Source organism: Macaca fascicularis, chromosome 1 (genome assembly GCF_037993035.2).
Source record: "Macaca fascicularis isolate 582-1 chromosome 1, T2T-MFA8v1.1".
NCBI lineage: Eukaryota > Metazoa > Chordata > Mammalia > Primates > Cercopithecidae > Macaca > Macaca fascicularis.
Genome location: NC_088375.1, coordinates 59,667,440 through 59,692,239, shown reverse-complemented (window position 1 = coordinate 59,692,239; position 24,800 = coordinate 59,667,440). Strand labels below are relative to the sequence as shown.

At 46.6% G+C, this 24,800-nt stretch overlaps 1 protein-coding gene across 1 annotated transcript in view; it reads left to right on the top strand.

Annotated features, from left to right (window-relative positions):
• Window positions 1–610: 610 nt before the first annotated feature.
• Window positions 611–24,800, top strand: part of LMOD1 (leiomodin 1) — a 52,992-nt gene continuing 28,802 nt past the window's right edge. The window contains exon 1 of the mRNA XM_065532005.1: window positions 611–1,117. Within this exon, the coding sequence (XP_065388077.1) occupies window positions 857–1,117 (261 nt within the window). The 5' untranslated portion in view covers window positions 611–856. The remainder of the gene's footprint in view (window positions 1,118–24,800) is intronic.

Below are 24,800 nucleotides of genomic sequence, written 5' to 3'. Positions count from 1 at the left end.
CTCTCTCTCTCTCTCCCTCTCTCTCTCCCTCCTGCCTAGCTATCTCTATCTCTAACTTTGTCTTTCTGTCTCTCTCTTAAGAAGTGGCCAAAGGAGCCTGGAGCCTCTGATGCTCAGCCTTCAGGTCCTCCTTGGCAGAACCTGGGTAGAAAGAAAATGGGTAGGCAGGGGGTTAGGAGTAACAGCTCCTCATCTTGAATCTAGCCTTTCCTGGAGCTGTATACACCTGGGAGTCCCCCAGCACATTACCAAATACTGTAGAAGGAAGTCCATGAAGCACACATTGACCACAGCGATATGTCCACATGGTGATGGAGTAGTAAAATACGCTCTTGAACGTGCCTGGGTCCAGCAGTTCACCGGCCCTCATGGCCTCATCCCTGCTTGTCTGGCTCTCCATGGCTGTGATCTGCTTCTGCCAGCCTACGCATTTTTGTATCTTTTTCTCATTGCATGGCCCCTTGTCTTTAAAAGGCTAAACTGCTCTGTACTAAATTTGGTCACGCAGCTCTCCAAGATTCCCTGGAATGTCCTCAAGTTTCAAACAGCTCTGACAGCGAGGTAGGACCGCCCCCAGCTTAGGGATTGGCTTCTCCTCTCTGGGCCCGGCAGTTGTTGGGTCTTATTGGCCGCTGATTAGTCCAGCCGGGGTCCACTAGCCCTGGGCTGCAGGGAGGCTGCTGCTTCCAGTGAATACTTTAGCACCTGTAGCACAGAAGGGCCAAGGAGCTGCCGTCCTCAACCAGCGGGGGTTTGCTCCTCAGCCCACTCCCTGCATCCAGATCAGCTCATCCCCTCCCTTCCCTGCCCACCAGGACTCTGATAGCCCCTGGCAGCCACAGCCCATTTTGCCAAGATGTCTAGGGTAGCCAAATATCGCCGGCAGGTGAGTGAAGACCCCGACATCGACAGCCTGCTGGAGACCCTGTCTCCCGAGGAGATGGAGGAGTTGGAGAAGGAGCTGGACGTGGTGGACCCTGATGGGAGTGTTCCCGTGGGGCTGCGGCAGAGAAACCAGACAGAGAAACAGTCCACGGGTGTGTACAACCGGGAGGCCATGCTCAACTTCTGTGAAAAGGAGACCAAGAAACTTATGCAGAGGGAGATGTCCATGGATGTGAGTGAGCACAGCCCTGGAGGGGAGGAGGGAGACAGGGGAGGGCTGGAGACCCTGGCTTCATGATTAGGATGCTTCCTTCCTTAGAAGAAATGTTCTTGTTGGCAAAGGATTTTAATGCTTCAGAACTGATTATTATCCACTGAACTAGCAGTACAAATCTCTTACTCCTAATTTCTGTTTCATAAGCAGAAGTTGGATATGTTGGAGGAACACAACATCCCACAAAATCAAATAGAGCTACTAGTAGAATGGGAGCTGGAAGGTGTCCTTGAAGAGTCCATTGTCAAGTTGACTCCATCCTGGTCCCACAATACCTTTGTTTTTCTCCACTCATTCCATCCTATTGTGAGGAGGCGTAAAAAGATAGAGTGATACTTTATGTCTCCTGTCAGCCACCCAAAAAGACAAAGCTAAGCCTTTTTTTTGTGGGAGAAAAACTCATTTTCAAGTCCCCACCCCTATGGGCATCTCACGGCACATGGATCATTTCAGGAGGCTTGGGAGTAAATGAGTTTCCCAAAGCAAAGGGAGACAGGGACCAGGAAGGAGTCTGTGCCTGGGAAATGTGGCTTAAAGACCCGATAGCTTCAAATTTATTCCCAGGGAAGATGTTTTTTGTTGTGGTTAGTTGGTTTTTGGTTTTGTTTTGTTTTTGCACTCTCCAGAGAAGCCTCTGGAGGGAGCATGCTCTCTTTTTGGTAATTAACTCTTTTACCAGCTAAAGAGGCCACTTTGCTGGGGGATGAAGATATTCATAGAGGAAGGAAAAGGGGTGATGGTTTTGGAAGCATCTGCTCACACCTACGATGGGCTTAAGCACAACTTGCTTTCTGTTTTCCTGAGTTGGCTGGAGGAATTTTTTTTTTTTTGGTCACTTTTGCATTTATATGTGAGTTTTCCTTGGACAAACTACCCTCCAATGGAGTATGACTTTGTGGGATCCCTTTGTCCATGGGAAAGAGTGTTGCATAGGAAAATTGTTCAAGTCTTTGTTCTAATTCTCTTACTCAGCCACATCTCTTGTACATTATCCGTTACATGTGAATTCTTGCAAGAAAAAGATCAGTCTCAATTCTTGCTTTTTGTTTTACTTCTATGGAAACTGAGGCACAGAGCTTCAAATGACACGCACATTCTCACAGAGGAACTGAGAATGGGAACATTATCATCTAAAATGCGTGTGGCATGTGTGGCTGGGTATGAAATTGTGTTGACTGCTAGTCACAGAGCATATTGGTGGACACAGCCCTGACTCCTTTAGTGTAGCAATGGGAAAGAAGGGAGGAGGAGGGAAGGGGGTGAGGCAAAGAGGAGCTGGAACTCTGTCTCTGTCCCTGCCGCCCCTCCTCCACCACCTATGTTTAAGCCTTGGCCAAGAAGAGGGAGAAGGAGGGAGGAGGGAGAGAAGCCAGGAGGCTCAGGAATTTATTGTCCTGTATACACAGTGGTTGCCCCGGGTGCAGCTATGATAATGATGAATAAAACCAAAACATTTACAGAAAAAGTGGTAGCACTTACTGTGAGGGCCCCATACCTCAACACAGCTATGAGGAATCATACAGAAAGAAATGAAATGCAGCCAGAGGCTTTGGCACCCCTGGAAATCATTGGCTCTGCTCTTCCCTACTCCCAGTCACAGGCTCTGGGCCCATGACTACCATGTATCCATAGCTTCCGGTGCTCAGAAAGGTACTCCCGAGGCTGAAGTCAAACAAAGCAGTCTAATCACAAGCAGGAGTGTGAAGGATTCTCATGTTCCTGGAAATTTCACGATCATAGACTTTTTCTTCAGTCAGTTAATACCATGACAAGCGTCTCCTCCCCTGCCTCACCTCCCTCACCCCTGCCAGGCCCACACTTGGCTCTGCGGACAGAGCCTGAGTCAAGGAATAGAAGTGTGTGTTTGTGTGCACATCCTTGATGTAAGGAGATGCCTTTAGGTCCGGTTTTCCCTTGTGGGTGTAGGCTGTTCTGATCCCCTCACTCTTTCTCACCCTGTCCAAGGATGTACATTGGCATAATGGCTGGCTGGAGTTTAGGGTGCATGCTGAGCCTGGGCAGAAGTCATCTCTATAAATCTGGGTGAGAATGAACCCTAGAAGGTGGCTTCTTTAGCACCATTAGCAAAATAGTGAGTGTGTGGCCAAGAGCTTGGATTTAAGTATTAGAAAAACCTGGTTTGAGTAACAGTGTCTCTGTGTAAGTCACAAGTTACCTAATTTAAGTCTCAGTTTCATCACCTACAAAGTACGGACAGTAGTACCCATCTCACAGGGTTGTGAATACCAAAAGGGGTACTGCGGTAGAGCACTTAGCACAGAGCTTGGCGTGTCATACACACTCAATAAAGGCCAGCTACGAAATTATTATTTCATTTGAGTCAAGGAACCCAGAAACTGGTGAAGTGGGCCAAAAGCAAATCTCTACACCTGCCCAGCTCCTCTCTTCCCTCAGTCTCCTGAGGACTGCGCAAGCCTCACCTGTCAGTTTAATGAGTGACCCAAGTAAACAAGCAACCCCTGGGTGCTCAGAGTGGGGACCACCAACACTACAGACACAGCACAGAGCTGGGGGCAGGTGGACTCCAGGCTGATGGCCTGGCTGCAGCCCTCACTGATGGTGGCCTTCACTCCATGTGAAGAACTGAAAGGTGGTTGAAACAGAGTAAAGCAAGATGAGCATTCACTAAGAACCTTCTACATGCCGAGCATGTTCACCTTTTCTTTAAACCTCACAGTTCTTGGGAGATGGGTATTTTTATTCCTATTTTTTCTTAGAGAGGTTGAATAACCTTCCCAAAGTCACACAGCTAATTAGTTGAGATCGGTGCTTCTTCCTCTCTGCCATACTAAGGTGCAAAAAAGACAGTAATGTCAGTCCCTGCCCTGAAAAAAATGTAATCTACTTAGATTCTGTTCGAAACACACACGTATAGAACCATCAGTGTTACAGAGTGGAGACCACAAATTCTTATATTGGCTGAAATAATAGTCTTCTGTCAATGTTCACCTCCCCACCCCCACGAGTAGGAACATAATTATTAAAACTAAGTGTGGATTAGGGAAAGTAAATCCTGACTAGATACTGGATGCTGTTAAGGAATTTCTGTTAATTTCTGTTAATTTCTTTTAAGTGTGATAATGGTGTTGCAGATATACTTTGTAAAGGATTCTTCTCTTTTAGACATAAATACATAAATATTTATGGGAAAAATTTATTGGCTTTGGGAATTAGCCTTAAAATAATCTGGATGGGGGTATAGATAGAACAAGATTGGCCACCAGTTGACAATTGTTGAAGCCGGGTGATGGGTCTACATGGGTGTTCATTATATTATTCTTTCTACTTTTGTATGTATGTTCGAAAATTTTCATAATAAAATTAAAAGAAAGAAAGAAAGAAAGAAAGAAAGAAAGAAAGAAAGAAAGAAAGAAAGAAAGAAAGAAACCAACCAATAGTGGGAGGTCGGCCTTAAGACAGTCTTAAGGTCTGTCTTTTCCCTAGAAGGGGAGCCCCAAGATGCATACTCTGGCTATTGCACAAAGTGAGTCTAGGCTGCGGGAGGGCCCTTGGCCTGCTTCTCCTTCCAGGGGCTCCCTCCATGGGATGGGATACTCCAGAGATCCCTGATCCTCCTGATTGTTTAACTATCTTTTTCATGAATATTCCACCCATGCCTCTTCCAGGTCAACTCCTATTTGTCCTGCCTATCTCAGGCACCACTTCCTTCAGGTAGTCTTCCAGTCAGGCACCTGGTCTGAGCATTCCAATACCAGTCTGTACCAAAGCCCTTGGGACATCACTTTTGTATCTTGTGTGACTTGGAGGGCAAAATGCAAATTCAGGGCCCAGCACACAGCAAGCCTTCAGCCTCTGTTTTGAGTGAATGTTAGCAGGGGATTGGGGAGGGTAGAGGTGGGACTTGGAAGAATTGACCCTAGCTTCTCTCCCTCCCTTTAAAGGGCCAGACCTGTCAGCCAGTGTAGCTCCACCTGATCATCCGGGAACTCTCCTTCAGCCCAGGTAGAAGACAAAGCCCCTGGGCAAGCGTATAGCCTGCGGTTCAGTGAACCTCTTGTCCTTGCCTCAGGTTTCAGGAACCGGATCCCAACCGGTCAACTTGTGTGTCCTCTTTCCTTCCCAAGTGGGAAAGAAAATCTCCAGCCTGCCTCCCCCTCCCTTCTCCCTGGTGTTACCAGGGGCTGGGGATTAGCACCTGTACCCAGCCAGGGGCAGGGGCAGCTGAGCTGGCAGGGGTGGAGGAAAGCTCTCCCTAGAGGTAAACTTGAGAAGCAAACCTGAAGCACCCCACTAATAGCGGCTGCTGGGCCTGACCTTCCCCTCCCACTGCCTGCACAGCCTCTGCAGCCCTCTCCCCCGTCGGTTCTAGTTCACAGTTCAATGTCCAGGATATCTCTCTACAGGGCTGGGAAGGCCGAGGCCGGTGGCCTAAACCTCAGAATGCCCTTTGCAGAGGGCTGGGACTTATCAGGAGTGCACTGAGCAGCACGGCTCAACGCTTAAGGAGATTAACCCCAACTGGTACACACCCAAAATAGCCCTGGAGGCTAGGGTGGAGAGGGCAGAAGAGGTGATGGGGGCCTGTTGACCCAGGGAGGGAAAAGCAGGCACCGGAGAGGGCTAGACTCTGTTAAAATCTCTCCCTGAAATTTGAAACTGCCTCCATCCAGAGTTTGGAAAAGCAACTGATTGTTTCTTAAACTAGGTGGTACAATCCACAGGTGTTTGTTTTAAATATTGTTCTTACTCATACGTTTTCTTCTGTATGTGTATAATATTTAAAGAATTTTGAGGGCAGGTGTGGTAGCTAATGCCTGTAATCTCAGCACTTTGAGAGGCTGAGACAGGAGGATCACTTGAGCTTTGGAGCTCGAGACCAGCCTGGGCAACATAGCAAGACCCCATCTCTAAAAAGTTAAAAATTAAATTAAAAAAAAAAAATTTTACCAGCCTAGCCAACATGGTGAAACCCCATCTCTACTAATAATACAAAAAAAAAATGGCCGGGCATGGTGGCTCACACCTGTAATCCCAGCACTTTGGGAGACTGAATCAAGCAGATCACCTGAGGCCGGGAGTTCAAGACCAGCCTGACCAACATGGAGAACCTATTCTACTAAAAATACAAAATTAGCCAGGCATGGCGGCGCATGTCTGTAATCCCAGCTACTCAGGAGGCTGAGGTAAGAGAATTGCTTGAACCCGGGAGGCAGAGGTTACAGTGAGCCGAGATCGCACCATTGCACTCCAGCCTGGGCAACAAGAGCAAAACTCTATCTCAAAAAAAAAAAAAAATGCCAAGCGTGGTGGCGCATGCCTGTAGTCCAGCTACTTGGGAGGTTGAGGCAGGAGGCTGAGGCAGGAGAATCACTTGAACCCGGGAGGCAGAGGTTGCAGTGAGCTGAGATTGAGCCACTGATCTCCAGCCTGGCTGACAGGGTCAAAAAAAAAAGTCCATCTCAAAAAAAAAAGAATTTTGAGCAAGTGAGGCATTAGTGCCTGCTCTCCCCCTCAGTGCTGCCCTCTGGGTGCCTGCCTTCTCCTTACTGGGACAGTAGGTATAAGAGCTTGGCTGGGCTGGGTGCGATGGCTCACGTCTGTAATCCCAGTGCTTTGGGAGGCCGAGGCGGGCAGATCAAGAGATCAAGTGATCGAGACCAGCCTGGCCAACATGGTAAAACCCCGTCTCTACTAAAAATACAAAAATTAGCTGGATGTGTTGGCACATGCCTGTAGTCCCAGCTACTCAAGAGGCTGAGGCAGAAGAATCCCTTGAACCCAGGAGGTGGAGGTTGCAGTGAGCCGAGATCGTGCCACTGTACTCCAGCCTAGCAACAGAGCAAGACTCTGTGTCAAAAAAAAAAAAAAAGAGCTCGGGTGGATGGAAACTTCAAGAGGGAGGCAGGACAGATAGACAGGACCAAGGAGCACTTGTAAAATAAGATGACTCACCAGTGAGAGCAGGATATAGATGGTTAAGAGGTGGGGTCTGCGTCCCACTAACCAAGTGGAGGTTGCTCCTAGCATCAGAGAAGGCTGTTGGCTTCAGGGATTCCGGGAGCTTCATGGTCCCCAGGCTGGGACAAGAACGTGAGGTCAAAGCCCTGGTCTTATCTGTCTATCCTCCTTCAGTCTCTCTTTCTCCCCTCCAGGAGACTTTAGAGTATCCTTGTCAGACCGTGTCAGCATATCTACAGCTGGTCCCACAGTGTGCAGAGCCTGCATGAATCTCACCGAGAGATAGGCAGTCTATACACATGTGTATAAACACACACACACACACACACACACACACACACAGCAGGAACAGAGGAACAATACACAGCACCATGCATGGGGGACAGGAGAGGCGACACTGATATTTACATGCCTGCCAAGTTGGATAAACAGGAATATCCTGAGCCATAGAATGCAGGCCTTTCCAGATCAAGCCCTTCCTTATTTATTGGACCACTTTTGTATAACCAGCAAAAGAGCAGTGGTCTCCATTCGGTTCATCAGTTCCCCCAACGGCTTGTTAGTGTTTGGGTGGTATGGTGAGACAGAAAGTCCATGGGTGTCTGGAATCAGATAGGTCCAGGTTTGAATTCTGCTCCTGCCCCTTACTGATCCAGTGACCTGGAATACGTTACCCAAGGAAGATAGAACATTAACTTGATTGAGTGCCTTCTGGTGCCAAAGGCTTTATCAATGCTATCTCATTAACATAGCTTCTTGAGGCCCAATTACTTTACCTGTCAAGTGGGCATGATACAATCACCCTTGAAGGGTTATAGTGAAGATTAAATAGGATGAGGCATTGAAAGTGTTTGGCACATCATGAGAGACCTTCATTCCTCACTCTTCAGAGTTTGTACCCATGTATCTGCTAAATCGACATTATTTTATCTCTCATAAAGTTAAAAAAAAAAAAAACAAACCAGTGAGAGTGAAGGAATGACAAAGAGAGAGGGGAAGGGGAGGAAGGAAAGCAGGGAGACAGAGCTTATGTAATTACTCGCTGCCTGGCCCCAGCCGCCTGATTTCTATGAGCCTCTGCCGAATTTATTTGATATCCCAGGCTCAGGGGCCCAAACTGAGTTTCTGGGTTGGAAAAAGGCAGAGTGAAAGGAGATTAGGAGAAGCTTTCGAGGTGGATTCTCCTTGTCTGCAGGCTTCCACCCCAGCACAAGCTGAGAAAAGCCAAGGCTGCTTTGGGAGAACTTGGTTTCAGCTGTCCCTGGGGCCCACTGCAGAAAGGACAAGCCGCGTTGTCGGGATGCTGTTTACAAACAGCTAGGAATAGAAGCACCTCCTGTTCCCACACCCCTCCACCACCCTCTCCTGGACGGCCCTCAGGCTCCTTCCGATTGTTACTTCACTCGGCCTTCCTTCCAGATCAAGCCAGCAGGGCTGGCAGGACCCCTGCCCCCGAGCCTGTCAAGTGAAAGGTGCTGCATCCTCAGGCAGAAATTCCCAGCTAAGCTGTGAGTGCAGAATATATGAGTCTAGTGGTTAGAATACTCTCCTCGGGCCAGCTAGACCTGGGTGCAGATCCTGCTCTGCTTGTTGCTGGCTGTATGACCCAAACAAGCGACTTCACCTCTTGGAGCCTGAGTTTCCTCCCCTATAAAACGGAAATTACGGTCGGGCGCGGTGTCTCATGCCTGTAATCCCAGCACTTTGGGAGGCCGAGGCAGCCGGATCACCTGAGGTTGGGAGTTCAAGATCAGCCTGACCGCCATGGAGAAACCCCATCTCTACTAAAAATACAAAATTAGCCAGGCGTGGTGGCACGCACCTGTAATCCCAGCTACTTGGGAGGCTGAGGCAGGAGAATCTCTTGAACCCGGGAAGGAGAGGCTGTGGTGAGATTAGATGGCGCCACTGCACTCCAGCCTGGGGGACAAGAGCAAAACTCTGTCTCAAAAAAAAAAAAAAAAAAAAAAAGGAAATTACAATGGTTTTTCGTAGGATGAGGTTTCAGCAAAATAATCCACATAAAGCACTAAGCAGAGTGCTGGCTTGGAAACCTAGTAGTAAAGGCCCATGAACATTAGTTTCCTCCCTTCCCTTCACTCCTATCTGCCCCTCCCGTTCCCATTCTCTTCATTCTTTTTATACACAGAATTCATGAATCATGCTTTATGTTTACAAGGAGGGAGGAGGACTCCATTAAATCATTATTTCACCAGCTCTTTAATGAGTTCCTATTATGTACTTTCTAAACACCAGGATAGAGTAGTGAACAAGATAAACAAGGTTCTTGCCCTCATAGAGGTTACATTCTGTTTGTTTGTTTTTGAGACAGGGTGTCACTCTGTTCCCCAGCATGGAGTGCAGTGGCATGATCTTGGCTCACAGCAGCTTCTATCTCCTGGGCTCCAGCGATCCTCTTGCCTCAGCCTCCCGAGTAGCTGGGACTACAGTTGTGCACCACCATGTCCAGATAATTTTTTTGTATTTTTAGTAGAGACAGGGTTTCACCATGTCGCCCAGGCTGGTGTTGAACTCCTGGGCTCAGATGATCTGCCCACCTTGATCTCCCAAAGTGCTGAGGTTACGGGCATGAACCACTGTTTTGTTTTTGTTTTTGTTTGTTGTTTGTTTGTTTTGAGACACAGTCTTACTCTGTTGCCCAGGCTGGAGTGCAATGGTGCAATCTCAGCTCACTGCAGCTTCCACCTCCTGAGCTCAAGGGATCCTCTTGCCTCAGCCTCCCAAGTAGTTAGGACTACAGGTGTGTGCCGTCACGTCCAGATAATTTTTAAATTATTTGTAGATACTGGGGTCTCCCTGTGTTGCCAAGGCTAGTCTTGAACTCCTGGGTTCAAGTGATCCTCCTGTCTTGGCCTCCCAAAATGCTGGGATACAGGCATGAGCCACCCTACCTGGCCAAGGTTACATTCTAATGGGTGAGACAGACAATATATGTATTTCCATATGCAGATCATATATAGCATGTGTACATATAACATATAACATATATCTTCTAAAAAGAGTAATGCCATTTAAGGGAAGAGTTTATGACCAACTATATCAGTGGGGGACCACTTCTGACAAAATAGTCAGGTTCTTCACCACCAAAAGAGGTGACATTTGAGCAGATTCTTTTTTTTTTTTTTTGAGACGGAGTCTCACTCTGTTGCCCAGTCTGGAATGCAGTGGTGCGATCTTGGCTCACTGCAACCTCTGCCTCCCAGATTCAAGCAATTCTCCTGCCTCAGCCTCCTGAGTCGCTGCGATTACAGGTGCCTGCCGCCACTCCCAGCTAATTTTTTTTTTTTTTTTGTATTTTTTAGTAGACACGGGGTTTCACCATGTTGGCCAGGCTGGTCTCGAACTCTTGACCTCAGGTGATCCACCTGCTTCAGCCTCCCAAAGTGTTGGGATTACAGGTGTGAGCCACTGCACCTGGCCCATTTGATCAGATTCTAAATGGACCGAAGGAGCTAGCCTTGGGAAGATGTGGGGAAAAGCCTTCCAAGCAGAGGGAACATCAAAGACACACGCCCTGGAGTGGGAGCAGGGTTAGGGTATCAGAGGAAAAGCCAGGCCCCATAACTAGAGCAAGAGGAGTGGGGAAGGAGGCTGGAGGAGACAAGGCCTTGGAAGTAAGCAGGGTTCCGATCACGTGGGGCTTTTAGGGCAGCAGAGTTTGACTTTTTATTCTAAACGCATGAGAAGTCATTGGAGTGCTTTGAGTAGGGGAGACATGTGATCTAACTTATGCCTTTAAACGGCTCATTCTGCCAGCTTTCAGATAGACTATAGGAGGGCAAGAGTGCAGAAATGAGACCAGTTAGAAGGGTGTTTCTGTTGCTCAGGTGAGAGCTCAAAGATGGTTTGATGAGAAATGGAAACTGGCTGATGCATTGGGGGAAAGAGAAGAGTTGGGGTGATCAGTACTGCCTAAGCTATTTGGTGAATTTGATGTCCTTTTTTTTTTTTTGAGACAAGGTCTGGAGTGCAATGGCATGATCTTGGCTCACTGCAACCTCCGCCTTCTGGGTTCAAGTGATTATCCTGCCTAAGCCTCCTGAGTAACTGGGATTACAGGCGCCCACCACCACGCCCAGATAATTTTTGTATTTTTAGTAGAGACAGGGTTTCGCCATGTTGGCCAGGATGGTCTCGAACTCCCAACCTCAGGTGATCTGCCCACCTCAGCCTCCCAAAGTGCTGGGATTACAGGCATGAGCCACCGCACCTGGCCAATCCCAGGACTTTGGGAGGCCGAGGCGGGCAGATCGCCTGAGGTCAGGAGTTCGAGACCATCCTGGCCAACATGGTGAAACCCTGTCTCTACTAAAAATACAAAAATTATCTGGGCGTGGTAGCGGGCACCTGTAATCCCAGGTACTCAGGAGGCTGAGGCAGGAGAATCGCTTGAACCCAGGAGGTGGAGGTTGCAGTGAGCTGAGATCATGCCACTGCACTCCAGCCTGGGTGACAGAGCGAGACTGTCGGAAAAAATAATAAAATTTTAAAAACCCCGAAATGCTGGTATCACAGGCGTGAACCACCACGACCGGCCGAATTTGATGTCCTTTACTGCCATGGGAACCAGCAGGGAAGGAGTGGTTTTGGGAGGTGAAGAATTCTGATTTGAACAAGTTAAGTTTGTTGTGCTTAGTAGACCCCCCCCAAGGGGAAATGTTGGGTTGACAGGGGTTGTGTAAGTCTGGGGCTCAGTGGGAAGAGGGGACAGGAGATTAAATGTGGGAGTCATCAGTCTGTGGATGATACTGAAAGCCCTGAGCCTGGAAGAGATCACTTAGGGAATAAATGTGAGTGGAGGAGAGCAGAGGGCCGAGGCCCCAACCCTTTGTGATACCCACATTTAGGTGTTGGCAGAGGAGAAGGAGCCAGTGAAGGGACTGAGAGGTAGGAGGACATTCAGAGTGGTTTCACCAAATCAGGTGAGAAAGGACGTCCAGAAGGAGAGCGTGTACTCCACCGTATCCATTCTTGCTGAGAGGTTTAATAAGGTGAGACAGATAATCAACCCCGGTAACTGGTAAGATGGAAGCCATTGGAACCTTGGCAAGAATGATTTCACTGTGGTGAATAGTGGACTAAAAAGAGAGAATATGGATAAGGATTGGAGATGGAGCATCTAGACAAGTCTCTTTTTTCCTCAGTTTTGTTCTAATGGGAAGCAGAATAGTAGGGTGGCAGCTGAAGATAAATGTGAAATCAGGGAGGATATTTTTGAAAGACAGGGAATATTCTAGTATGGCTGATGGGGATAATTCAGTAGACAGGGAGACTTTTATAACACCAGGAAAGGGGGCAAAAAGGGGTGGAGTTCAGTTGAGGGGTCACGAGTCAGCAGCAGGTGGTCATGTCTTGTATTAGGAGAGAAGGCAGCAGAGATGGACCAAGATGCAGCCAGGTTGATAAGTGTGGTGATGGGAAGATGAGATTTGCCTCATACATGCAACGTGCTGCTCTGGAAGGACAGCACTGGCGGCCATAAGTTGATCTGAAGGGAGGAGAAACCAAGGAGACTGACAATAGTCAGAGGTCAAGCCTCAGGTCACAAGAAAAATGCTCAGTGCTCCCTGGATAAGGGCAGAGAAAACATGAAAGTACTTCCGGATATGAAATCTGGCATGAGAATAGTCAACAGACAACAGCCAGCTGCCAGAGCTGCTTGAAAATCCAGTAGATTTTCACCTCCAGTGCATCGATCTTCTGTCCCTAAAGCCACCCATGCCCAAGGAGAAGGAGGGAGCACACTGGTCCCTTCGCAGCATATGACTGACAGCTGGTGTGGTGGGACATGCGCTGGACTTGCAAGCCAAACCAGGGGGACCTGGGGCTAATTCCCAAATTGACTGTTTATCAGCTGGGTGGCCTCAGACAAGCATTTAGTATTTCTAAGCTTCACTTTATTTTATTTTATTCTTTAATGCCTTGTCTATATTTCATTTTAGTTGACAATAATGTTTTATATTTTATTGGAATATAAAAGATTTACAGAAATGTACACAAAACATAAGTATAGAGTTTCATGAATTATCACAAATGAACAAGAAATTGAATGTTGTCAGCACCACAGTACTGTCCCCACCCAAACTTCCTCTCCAAAGATAGCCCCATCCTGATTTCTAATCCCCTAGGTTAGTCTTGCTTTTATATATATATATAAAATATATATATATTAAATATATATATATATATAGTGAGAGAGAGAGCATCATGCAGCGTGTATTTTTTTGTGTCTGGCTTCTTTCACTCAACTTTTTGCATGTTTGTGACATGCAACCATGTTGTTGTCTGTAGCATTTTTTTTTTTTTTTTTTTTTTTTTGAGACGGAGTCTCGCTCTGTCGCCCAGGCTGGAGTGCAGTGGCGCTATCTCGGTTCACTGCAAGCTCCGCCTCCCGGGTTTACGCCATTCTCCTGCCTCAGACTCCCGAGTAGCTGGGACTACAGGCGCCCGCCACCTCGCCCGGCTAATTTTTTTGTATTTTTAGTAGAGACGGGGTTTCATTGTGTTAGCCAGGATGGTCTCGATCTCCTGACCTCGTGATCCGCCCGTCTCGGCCTCCCAAAGTGCTGGGATTACAGGCTTGAGCCACCGCGCCCGGCCAGCATTTTTTTTTTAATTTTTATTTTTTTGAGACAGAGTTTCACTCCTGTTGCCCAGGCTGGTATGCAATGGCACAATCTTGGCTCACTGCAACCTCTGCCTCCCGGGTTCAAGCAATTCTCCTGCCTCAGCCCCCAAAGTAGCTGTGATTACAGGTGCCCACCACCACGCCCGGCTAATTTTTGTATTTTTAGTAGAGATGGGGTTTCACCAGGTTGGCCAGGCTGGTCTTGAACTCCTGACCTCAGATGATCCGCCCACCTTGGCCTCCCAAAGTGCTGGAATTACAGGCCTGAGCCACCACACCATCTGTAGCATTTTTTTTTTTTTTTTTTTAATTGAGACTGAGTCTTGCTCTGTTGCCCAGGCTGGAGTGCAGTGGCACGATCTCAGCTCACTGCTAGCTCCACCTCCCAGGTTCACGCCATTCTCCTGCCTCAGCCTCCTGAGTAGCTGGAATCACAGGCACCCGCCACCATGCCTGGCCAATTTCCCTGCATTTTTTTTTTTAGTAGAGACGGGGTTTCACCACGCTAGCCAGGATGGTCTCAATCTCCTGACCTCGCGATCCACCCACCTTGGCCTCCCAAAGTGCTGGGACTACAGGAGCGAGCCACCGCACCCGGCTGGATCAGTAGCATTTTTAAACCTTCATTGCTATGCAGCATTTTCCTATGTGAATATACCACAATTTATTTATTCATTTCACTGTTAATGGACATTGGGTTGTTTCCAGTTTGGAGCTATTATAAACAATGCTGTTATGAACTTTTTCAGACATTTTTAGTGCACTTTTGACTTCATTTCTGTTGGGTATGTAACTGAGAGTGGAATTTCTGGGTCATGGAGAATGCATAGTGAACTTTAATTTCTTCTTCTGTCAATAAGGATGATACCACCTAATTTGAAGGTCTCCATGAGGAAAAGATACAAAAGTTTGAAGAAGGTCTAACATAGTGCTTTGCAAACAGTAGGCACTAAGTTAAGTGATAGTCATCAACATCATTTCTTTCTTTTTGTTTTTTCTTTTTGAGACAAGGTCTTTTCGTCCAGGCCAGAGTGCAGTGGTGCAATCTTGGCTCACTGCAACCTCTGCCTCCTGGGCTCAAGTGGTCCTCCCACTTCAGCCTCCCGACTACAGGTATGCACCACCATACCTGGCTAATTTTTTTATTTTGGGTAGAGACAGGGTTTTGCCATGTTGCCCAGGCTGGTCTTGAACTCCTGGGCTCAAACAATCCACCAGCCTCAACCTCCCAAAGTGCTGGGATTACAGGCCTGAACCACCCCTCCCAGCCATCATTTTTAATGGAGTCCATCTCTGAGAGCAACTAGGTGCTGTATATCCTTTTCAGCATGTTCTGCCTCCTGTCCTCCTGACCCTCTCTATTGAGATTTGGACACTTCACTAAAGCCCAGGTCAGATTCCTCTACCTCAGGACTCATCTCTTCCAAAGATGATGACTTAGAGGCATATCCCACCTCATGGCTTCTTCTCATTCCTAGTCTTACCTACTCCCAATATGGACTGACTGCTTTTCCACTCAATTTTCAGGTTTTACTTGTAATTTTCCTCTTTAGCTTATATGTTACTATGGTTATTCTGAACATTATCCTCAATTCTCATGCTTAGTCCTCCCCAACCTTCCATCACCCCTACCCTGGATGAAAGTAACCATTTAGCAGTTCTATTGTACATCTAAGCTATTGAACATACCCAGAGAAAATAGCAGCCTCAAATAGCACTGTATTGGTGCCTCTGTGGATTAAAACCCTATAACCTCAGCCAAGCCCTCAAAGCTGCTCAGAAAACATCTACACTCCTTCTTCTCACTCCTCTGGGACATTATCCTAAAAGTTAGCTTTTTTTTCTTTTTTCTTTTTTTTTTTTTTTTTGATACAGGGTCTTGCCCTGTCACCCAGGTTGGAGTGCAGTGGCATGATTATGGCTCACTGCAGCCTTGCCTCCTGAGCTCAAGTGATCGTCCCACCTTAGCCTCCCAAAGTGCTGGGATTACAGGCGTGTCCCACTGTGCCCAGTCAGGCTTTCTTTACAAACTCTCTTGTCACATGTCTCTTTTCACCCTCAACAGATGATCTAGCCTTATATTTCATGGAGACACTTGAAGCCATCAGATGAAAATGTCTTCAAATTCCCCTTCTGTCACTTGAAAACTTGCAAGCATACATATATGCAAGCTTTTGCCCACCTTTCTCTCCCTGTTTTTTTTTTTTTTTTGGAGACGGAGTCTCACTGCGTCACCCAGGCTGGAGTGCAGTGGCACAATCTCAGCTCACTGCAACCTCCTCTGCTTCCCGAGGTCAAGCGATTCTCATACCTCAGCCTCCTGAGTAGCTGGGATTACAGGCATGCACCCCCATGCCCAGCTAATTTTTGTATTTTTAATAGAGGTGAGGTTTTGCCAAGTTGGCCAGGCTGGTCTTGAACTCCTGCCCTCAAGTGATCCATCTGTCTTGGCCTCCCCAAGTGTTGGGATTACAGGCGTGAGCCACCGAACCTGGCTTTCCCTTTCTCTTTTATCCCACGGAAAGGATATCCCTCTTCTGTCCCAGACTATTACCCAAACCCACTTTTTAGAATCTCTTATCTCCTGCCTCCACAGGGACCTTTGCTCCTTTAAACATCTCTCTCTCTCTCTTCAACGTTCCCTTTTACTGGGTCTTTCTCCCCAATTCCCACATTCTCTCCTTTCCTTCTTAGCTAAGAGGTAGGAAATGGCATCTATGCTCACTATCACCCTGGACGTCTCTGCCCCCACCCACCACTGCACAGATGAGGTATCTGGAGACCTCCTTGTTGCCTTTATCTGAGCACACTTTTTAGTCTTTAACTATTTGTTTACTTTGTGGTATTTAACCACTCTGTCATTCTTTAAAACACTCATTTCCCTCGGTGCCAATACAGCACATTCTCCTTGTTTTCCTTTCATCTCTTTAGCTGTTCCTTCTTAATCTCCTCCGTGTGCAGCTCATACTCTATTGCCTAAATATTACTGTTTAGGGCTCTGCCCTTCCTGTGCAGTCTTCATGGCTACCTTCATCCAACCCCATGGATTCAGCTATCCCCGTATGCTCTCTTTCTATCTCTGGCCTAGATCTCTATTTTGAGTTCTAGATCATTCAGTTGCCTCTTGGACTCCTCCAGTGTCTCAAATTCAGCTGGTCTACAAATAAATTAATCATTGTCACCCCACCCGACCCCTACACCTGCTTTTCCTCCTGTGTTCCGCACTTTGGTGAATAGAAGTACCATCTAATCAGACACCTACGTCATAACCCTGGGCTATTGTCCTGCTCCAATTCCTCTCCCAGTGTCTCCAGACTTTCCTGGTGTTAGGATCCTGTTGTTTCTGCCTCTGTGATCTCTCTGGACTCTGCCCCTCCTCGCAATTCAACTTCTATTGCTCCCACGCATATCACTTATCAACTAGAAGAACGTTACAGCCTCCTAACTCATCTCCCAGCCTCTCTTCTCATGCCATTGGAATCCATCCTCCCCACAGTTGACCTTCCCTCTGTAAAAGCCTTCAACTGCTCAATGTAGCTTCCATCATCAAATTCACACTTCTTAGCCTGGCTTAGAAGGCCACTGATGATCCAGTGCCTTCCTGTTTCTCAAGCTACGAATGCTCTTCACCTTGACTCTCACCCTACAGTTATACTTGACCATTGGTTCTCCAGAGTGCCAGGCTTTATCTTGCTTCCTCTGTGCCTTTGAACATATTGTCGCCTCCAACTGGAATGCCAGGCCTAGCCAACCCTCATTCCTCTTTCAAGGCTTAACTTAGCTGACACTTTGTCTAGAAGCTTTCCGGACCCCTCCAGCCTGAGTTGTTGTGCTCCACCTCTGTGTTCACAAAGCACCACCTGCAAGTTCTGGCACTTCCTGTTCCATTGGCATGTAACACATCATTTCAGCATTGTCTGTTTCTGTGCTTTTCCCAAACTTCTTAAGAATGAGAGCTGACTCTTATTCATCTTCATGTCCCCAGCAGTGAACACAATACCTGGCTTAATAGATGCCTGTTGAATGAATGAAGGATGAGGAATTTGCAAAGGCAGTTCTATCACACTTGATTGAATCTACAAAATTTATAATTCATCTATACCCTTCTGAGACTATTTGAAAATATGATTTTGTATCCAACTTGTCAAATAAAGGAAGATTTGGCAGTGATCCTTTTTTATCCAGGTCTTAAAAATAACCAATTAAATCAGTCTAAAATTTACACTCTGAGGTCTGAATTGTTGGGATAGATCACTGCCATATTTCCCCTTCAGTTTAAACTTGTTCCATTTTTTTCTTCATTTCCTTGCAATTCTGTCTTCCAGCTCTATAGTAATCTGAGATTACAAACTAACATATTAAGTTCACTTCCCAGGTATGGTGGCTCACGCCTGTAATCCCAGCACTTTGGGACGCCAAGGCGGGTGAATCATCTGCGGTCAGAAGTTCGAGACCAGCCTGATCTACTAGAAATACAAAAATTAGCTGGGCGTGGTGGTGGATGCCTGTAATCCCAGTTACTTGGGAGGCTGAGGCAGGAGAATCACTTGAACCCAGAGGGTGCAGTGAGCCAAGATCATGCCATTGCACTCCAGCCTGGGCAACTAGCCAGACTGTGTCTCAAAATAAATAAATAAATAAATAAATAAATTCCACCTGTGATCCCTAGGGCGACAGATAGACCTTAAAGAAAATATTAATAATATTTTTGCAGGTCGGGTGTGGTGGCTCATGCGTGTAATCCCAGCATTTTGGGAGGCCGAGGTGGGCTGATCACTTGAGGTCAGGAGTTCAAGACAAGCTTCGACAGCATGGCAAAACCCCGTCTCTACTAAAAATACAAAAAATTTAGCCAGGCATACTGGCCCACATCTGTAGTCCCAGCTATTTGGGAGGTTGAGGCATGAGAATTGTTTGAACCTGGGAGGTACAGGTAGCAGTGAGCTGAGATCACGCCACTGCACTCCAGCCTGGGCAACAGAGGGAGACTCTGTCTCAGTAATAATAATAAGAATAATAAATAACATTTTTGCTAATAATTTGCTCTATATGCACTCAGATAAGGCCTTTAGCTCCCATCATCTGGATTCTTCCCTAAAGTATCTACCTGGAGAAGTTCAGCAGCATTGCCTCTAGATCTAGAAAAAGTAATACAGCTCTCCTAGAGAACTTGCTACAAGCAGATTTCCCTTTGGATCACACACATAGGAGCAGCAGAGGGAGCTGCCCTCTTCAGAGCACTCACGGAGCCCACCCCTTTGGGAGGCCCAGTGCTTGGGTATGTGGCTATGATGACCTGGAAGGTATCTGGATATACCTGTTGTGCAGCAGGGTAGACACAGACTTGCCTTTCTGAAGCCCGAGTTGTGAGGCTGGAGCAAAGGAGGAGCAGAACTGGGTTAGGTCCTTGTAGGCAACTGATCAGCTTTTCTCAGCCAGGCTTCTATAAGATAATTAAGCCCTGGAGAAAATGAACTGAGAGACTATATCCTCAGTTCCCCCTGTCTTAGTCCATTTTGTGCTGCTATAATAAAATACTACAGACTGTGTGATTTATAATGAACAGAAGTACATTTTGCTCATGGTTTTGAAGGCTGGGAAGTCCAAGATCAAGGGCCTGTATCTGGCAAGGGCCTCACTGCTGCATTGTCCTATCCATGGCAGCAGGCAGAAGGACAAGTGAGGGCCAAAGAGAGCCAGGAAGTTGAACTTGTCCTTTTATGACAAACCCACTTCCATGATAATGGCATTAATCCATTCATGAAAGCAGTGCCCCCATGACCCAAACCCCTCCCACTAGGCCCCACCTCCCAACACCACTGCGCTGGGGATTGAGTTTCCAATGCATGAATTTTGGAGGACACATTCCAAACCCAGCACTCCCAAAGATGCTAGCTGGTCCCATTCTCAATTCATAGGAAAGAAATTAACTCTATATAATGGATGCCTTAGGGCAGTAAGGGCTTAAATTTTCTTCTGAAATTCCAGTTGTCAAGGGTTGACGTTGCACCATTTTGTTTACACTGAGTTTCCTCAAGGTAGATCATCTCACCTACCCCAATGGCAGCATCTCTTCCGCTTGCTACTTAGTGATAACCCACTTGTCCCATTTGTCCCATGTCCTCAACTTCACTGAAAAGTATAGCAATTTCTTCTCTTCTTTTTTTTTTTTTGAGATGGAGTCTAGCTCTGTCACCAGGCTGGAGTGCAGTGGCGTGATCTTGGCTCACTGCAATCTCCGCCTCCAGGGTTCAAGTGATTCTCCTGTCTCAGCCTCCTGAGTAGCTGGGGTTACAGGCACGCACCACCACACCCAGCTAATTTTTGTATTTTTAGTAGAGACGGGGTTTCATCATGTTGGTCAGGATGGTCTCAATCTCCTGACTCGTGATCCTCCCACCTTGGCCTCCCAAAGTGCTGGGATTACAGGGGTGAGCCACCATGCCCAACGAAGTATAATAATTTTTAAATCACCAAGAAAATGTCTAATAATGATCCCAGAGTACTAAAGACTCAAGTGTTCCAACGGTCAAAGTTCTTTCAGGTTGGGAGGCTTTTGGTTTTACTTCCGGTCTCTGTCATCTTTGCCTTAAAAGCATATGGGGGTGATATAAAGAACATAGACACGATACTTCTAAATTTATTTTATTTGAAGAAAAATATGCTTATAATGTAATAAGGCTCATTATAGACAATATCCTAAACACGGGAAAAAAAAGGAAAATAGCCAATAATTCTTTGTCTTATTGGCTAAATATATCAGCCATTGTCAATTTTCTTGCTTGTTTGTTTTTGAAACAAGGTCTCGCTCTATTGCTTAGGCTGGGGTGCAGTGATGCAATCTCAGCTTACTGCTCCCACACTCCACCACTCCCAGCTTTTTTTTTTTTTTTTTTTTTTGGTATTTTTTGTAGAGACAGGGTTTTGCCATGATGTCCAGGCTAGTCTCAAACTCCTGGACTCGAACAGTCCACTCTCCTCAGCCTCCCCAAGTGCTGGGATTACAGGTATGAGCTACGGCTCCCAGCTTCAATTTTTTTGAGTGTATAATTATATATTTTCTTTTTGTAGTTGAGATCATTTAATGCACAGCCACATATTCACTAAATTGTGTTCCCTACCTTATTTATTTATATTTTTGCTTATCATATTATAATCGCTTTTCCCATGTCACTAAAAATTCTTCCTAAACATTGTTTTCAGTGGATGTCATCAGAGTCTATTGTATGGCTGTGTTGAACCATTTGCCTATATTTGGACATTTACATGGCTCTCAATAAATACACTTTCCAAGGCCCTAAACAGATCCCCGGAGCCTCAGCACAGGCTCCTTCTCTTGGCCTTTGGCGCCCATCCCCAGAGAGATGGAGTCAGCCAAACAAGATGATAAACAGAACAGTTAACACACTGCTTCCCCAGCTGAGCCTTATGGGTTGGTGGGTGAAACAAAGCCCCCAAAAGAGAAAAAAGACTCACTGGGCACTGGCAACAGAGACTTATGGTCAGTTCACAGCACAGACACTCCATAGCCCAGAGAAACATGAGGCCACACATATTATTCTTTTAGAGGATCAAGTTCCTGATGTTGGACTATCTGTCAAGCAGAGCAAACCTCCACCTCCCTCTCACTTTGACTCCCTGAGGGGAAATGTGTCAGTTTGTATGCAGTATAGATAGAGCAGATATGCCTGGTTTTCCTTTGTTTGGGGAAGAAAAAAAAAATGTTACCACCTAAAAGGAAAATTGGCTGGGTGTGGTGGCTCACACTTGTAATTCCAACACTTTGGGAGGCTGAGATGGGAGGACTGCTTGAGCCCAGGAGTTCGAGACCAGCCTGGGCAACATAGGGAGACCCCACCCCCCAATCTCTCCAAAAAGAATGTAAAAATTAGCCAGGTGTGGTGGTGCCCGCCTGTGGTTGCAGCTACTTGGGAGGCTGAGGTGGGAGGATCGCTTGAGCCTGGGAGGTCGAGGCTGCAGTAAGCCATGATCACACCACTGGACCCCAGCCTGGGCACAAAGAAAGACCCTGTCTCAAAAAAATTAAAAAATAAAAAAGAGAAAGAGATAAAGTGCGCACGCGCGCGCACACACACACACACACACACACACACACACACACACACACCCCTCAAGGCTCCAGCCTTGAAAATTTTCAGGTCTTGGGAGGATGTCAAGAAGAGAAGGTCAACTAGTTCATCCTCCTGCTTCTACAGGGCCCTAGCCTAAAAACATTCCACAGCAATACCAAACCATAACCAAATGGTCATACAAAGTAATTTTCCCGAGAAAAATGGAAAGTGTCTTACTCCCAGAAGCTTATAGGTAAGTATTTAGTTGCTGTCTTGGAACATCACACAATATGCCCCAGCTCATCCATGTGCAATAAAAGCAGAGCCTAATGCCTTGGGTCTGAAGATTTATGGGCTTCCACATATATTATCTCATTTGATCCTTGCTTCAGCCTTATAAGGTAGACAGGGGAGGTAAATTTTAATCTACTTGACAGGTGAAGAATCTGAGGCTTAGAGAGGCCACCAGCTGGTGGCCAAGGAAGATTTTTTTTTTTTTTTTTTGAGATGGAGTTTTGCTCTTGTAGCCCAGGCTGGAGTACAGTGGCACAACCTCAGCTCACTGCAACCTCCGCCTCCTGGGTTCAAGAGATTCTCCTGCCTCAGCCTCACGAGCTGGGCTTACAGGCGGGTGCCACCATGCCTGGCTAATTTTTGTATTTTTAGCGGAGACAGGGTTTCACTGTGTTGGCCATGGCTGGCCTTGAACTCCTGACCTTAAGTGATCTGCCCACCTCGGCCTCCCAAGTGCTGGGATTACAGGTATGAGCCACCACACCCGGCCAGAGGATCTTGAGCTCTTTTCTTTGTCTCTCTCTCTGTTTTTTGTTTTTTGTTTTTTCCAGAGATGGAGTCTTGCTCTGTCACACACGCTAGAGTGCCATGGCGCAGTCATAATTCACTGCAGCCTTGAACTCCTGGGTTCATCCTCCCACCTCAGCCTCCTGAGTAGCTGGGACTGCAGGCACATGCCACTGTTAAAAATTACGGCTAATTTTTTTTTCCTTTCTTTCTTTCTCTCTCTCTTTCTTTCTTTCTTTCTTTCTTTCTTTCTTTCTTTCTTTCTTTCTTTCTTTCTTTCTCTTTCTTTCTTTCTTTCCTTTCTTTTTCTCCTTCCTTCCTTCCTTCCTTCCTTCCTTCCTCCCTCCCTCCCTTCCTTCCCTCTCTCCCTCCCTCCCTTTCTTTTTCTTCTTCCTTTCCTTTCCTTTCTTTTCTTTTGTTGAGGCAGCATGGCACTCCCAGTCACCCAGGCTAGAGTACAGTGGCACGATCACAGCTCATGGCAACCTCGACTTCTGGGCCTCCTAAGATTCTCCCACTTTAGCCTCCTGAGTAGCTGGGACTACAGGTGTGCATCACCACATTCAGCTAACATTTTTTATTTTTAGTAGAGATGGGGTTTTGCCATGTTTCCCAGGCTAGTCTTGAACTCCTGAACTCAAGCAATCTGCCCCCTCCTTGGCCTCTCAAAGTGCTGGGATTACAGGCATGAGCCATCACACGTGGCTACAACTGGCTAGTTAAAAACAATTTTTTTTTTTTTAAATAGACAGGGTCTCACTATGTTGCCCAGGCTGATCTCAAACTCCTGGTCTCAAGGGATCCTCCTGCCTCAGCCTCCTGAGCAGCTAGGATTACAGACTTGAGCCACCATGCTGGCTCTGAATGCTTTCTTTTGACCTCAAGTTGCGACAAACTGTGCATAACTTAATAGAAAAAATAATCTGTCCTTCCAGACTTCTTTTTGGGCCTCCACCTGAATGGGAGATGCATCTCTTTGTTCAGCAGTTATGAAGCATCCACTGTGTGTCCAGTTCCAGGATGGGCGCTGCTCAGTCCTGGTGGCCATTTCAACAGCAGCTTTCCTGTCACTGTGCTGCACTCTGAGATGGGCACTGGCCATGCTCCAGCGCTGCCCTCTGGGAGACCCTGGGGAAGGGCTGTCAAGAGTCACTCCTGGCCTGGCTCAGTGGCTTACGCCTGTAATCCCAGCACTTTGGGATGCCGAGGCAGGCAGATCATTTGAATTCAGGTTTTAGAGACCAGCCTGACCAATATGGTGAAACCCCGTCTCTACTAAAAATACAAAAATTAGCCGGGTGTGGTGGTGCTGACTTGTAATCCCAGCTACTCAGGAGGCTGAGGCAGGAAAATTGCTTGAACCCGGGAGGCAGAGGTTGCAGTGAGCTGAGATCGTGCCACCGCATTCCAGCCTGGGTGACAGAGCGAAACTCTGTTTCAAATAAATAAACAAATAAATAAAATGTGGCTACTGGAACATTTAAAGTTGCATATGTAGCTCACATTTTTTCCATTGGTCTACAATTTATCTTTTACAACCACTGTAAATTGCAAACAGTTCCTCGCTCAGAAATAGTTTGGGTGTTTGTTTTTGTTTTTAATTTTTCATTTACTTAGTCTTTATCCTTTAGATGTTAAAGCAAGAGAAGATAAGCACAACATGTGAAATAAGATTTTGTTTAATATAACCCTTCTATAATTTTAATGTAATTAAGACCATGATCTTGTCTAGGCAAAGTGGCTCATGCCTATAATCCCAGAACTTTGGGAGGTGGAAATGGGAGAATTGCTTAAACCCAGGAGTTCAAGATCAGCCTGGGAAACATGGCAAAATCCCATCTCTATAAAAAATACAAAAATTTGCCTGGAGTGGTGGTGGGCACCTGTAGCCCCAGCTACTTGGGAGACTGAGGCAGGAGGATTGCTTGAGCCTGGGAAGCCGAAGCTACAGTGAGCCGTGACTGCACCACTGCACTCCAGACAACAGAATAAGACTGTCTCAAGGGAAAAAAAAACAAAAAACAAAAAAACAAGATCTCTTTTAAAGTTTTAAATTTAAACTAAAAAAATTAGGCTAGGCGTGGTGGCTCACGCCTGTAATCCCAGCATTTTGGGAGGCCAAGGCAGGCAGATCACCTGAGGTCAGGAGTTTGAGACCAGCCTGGCCAACATGGTGCTA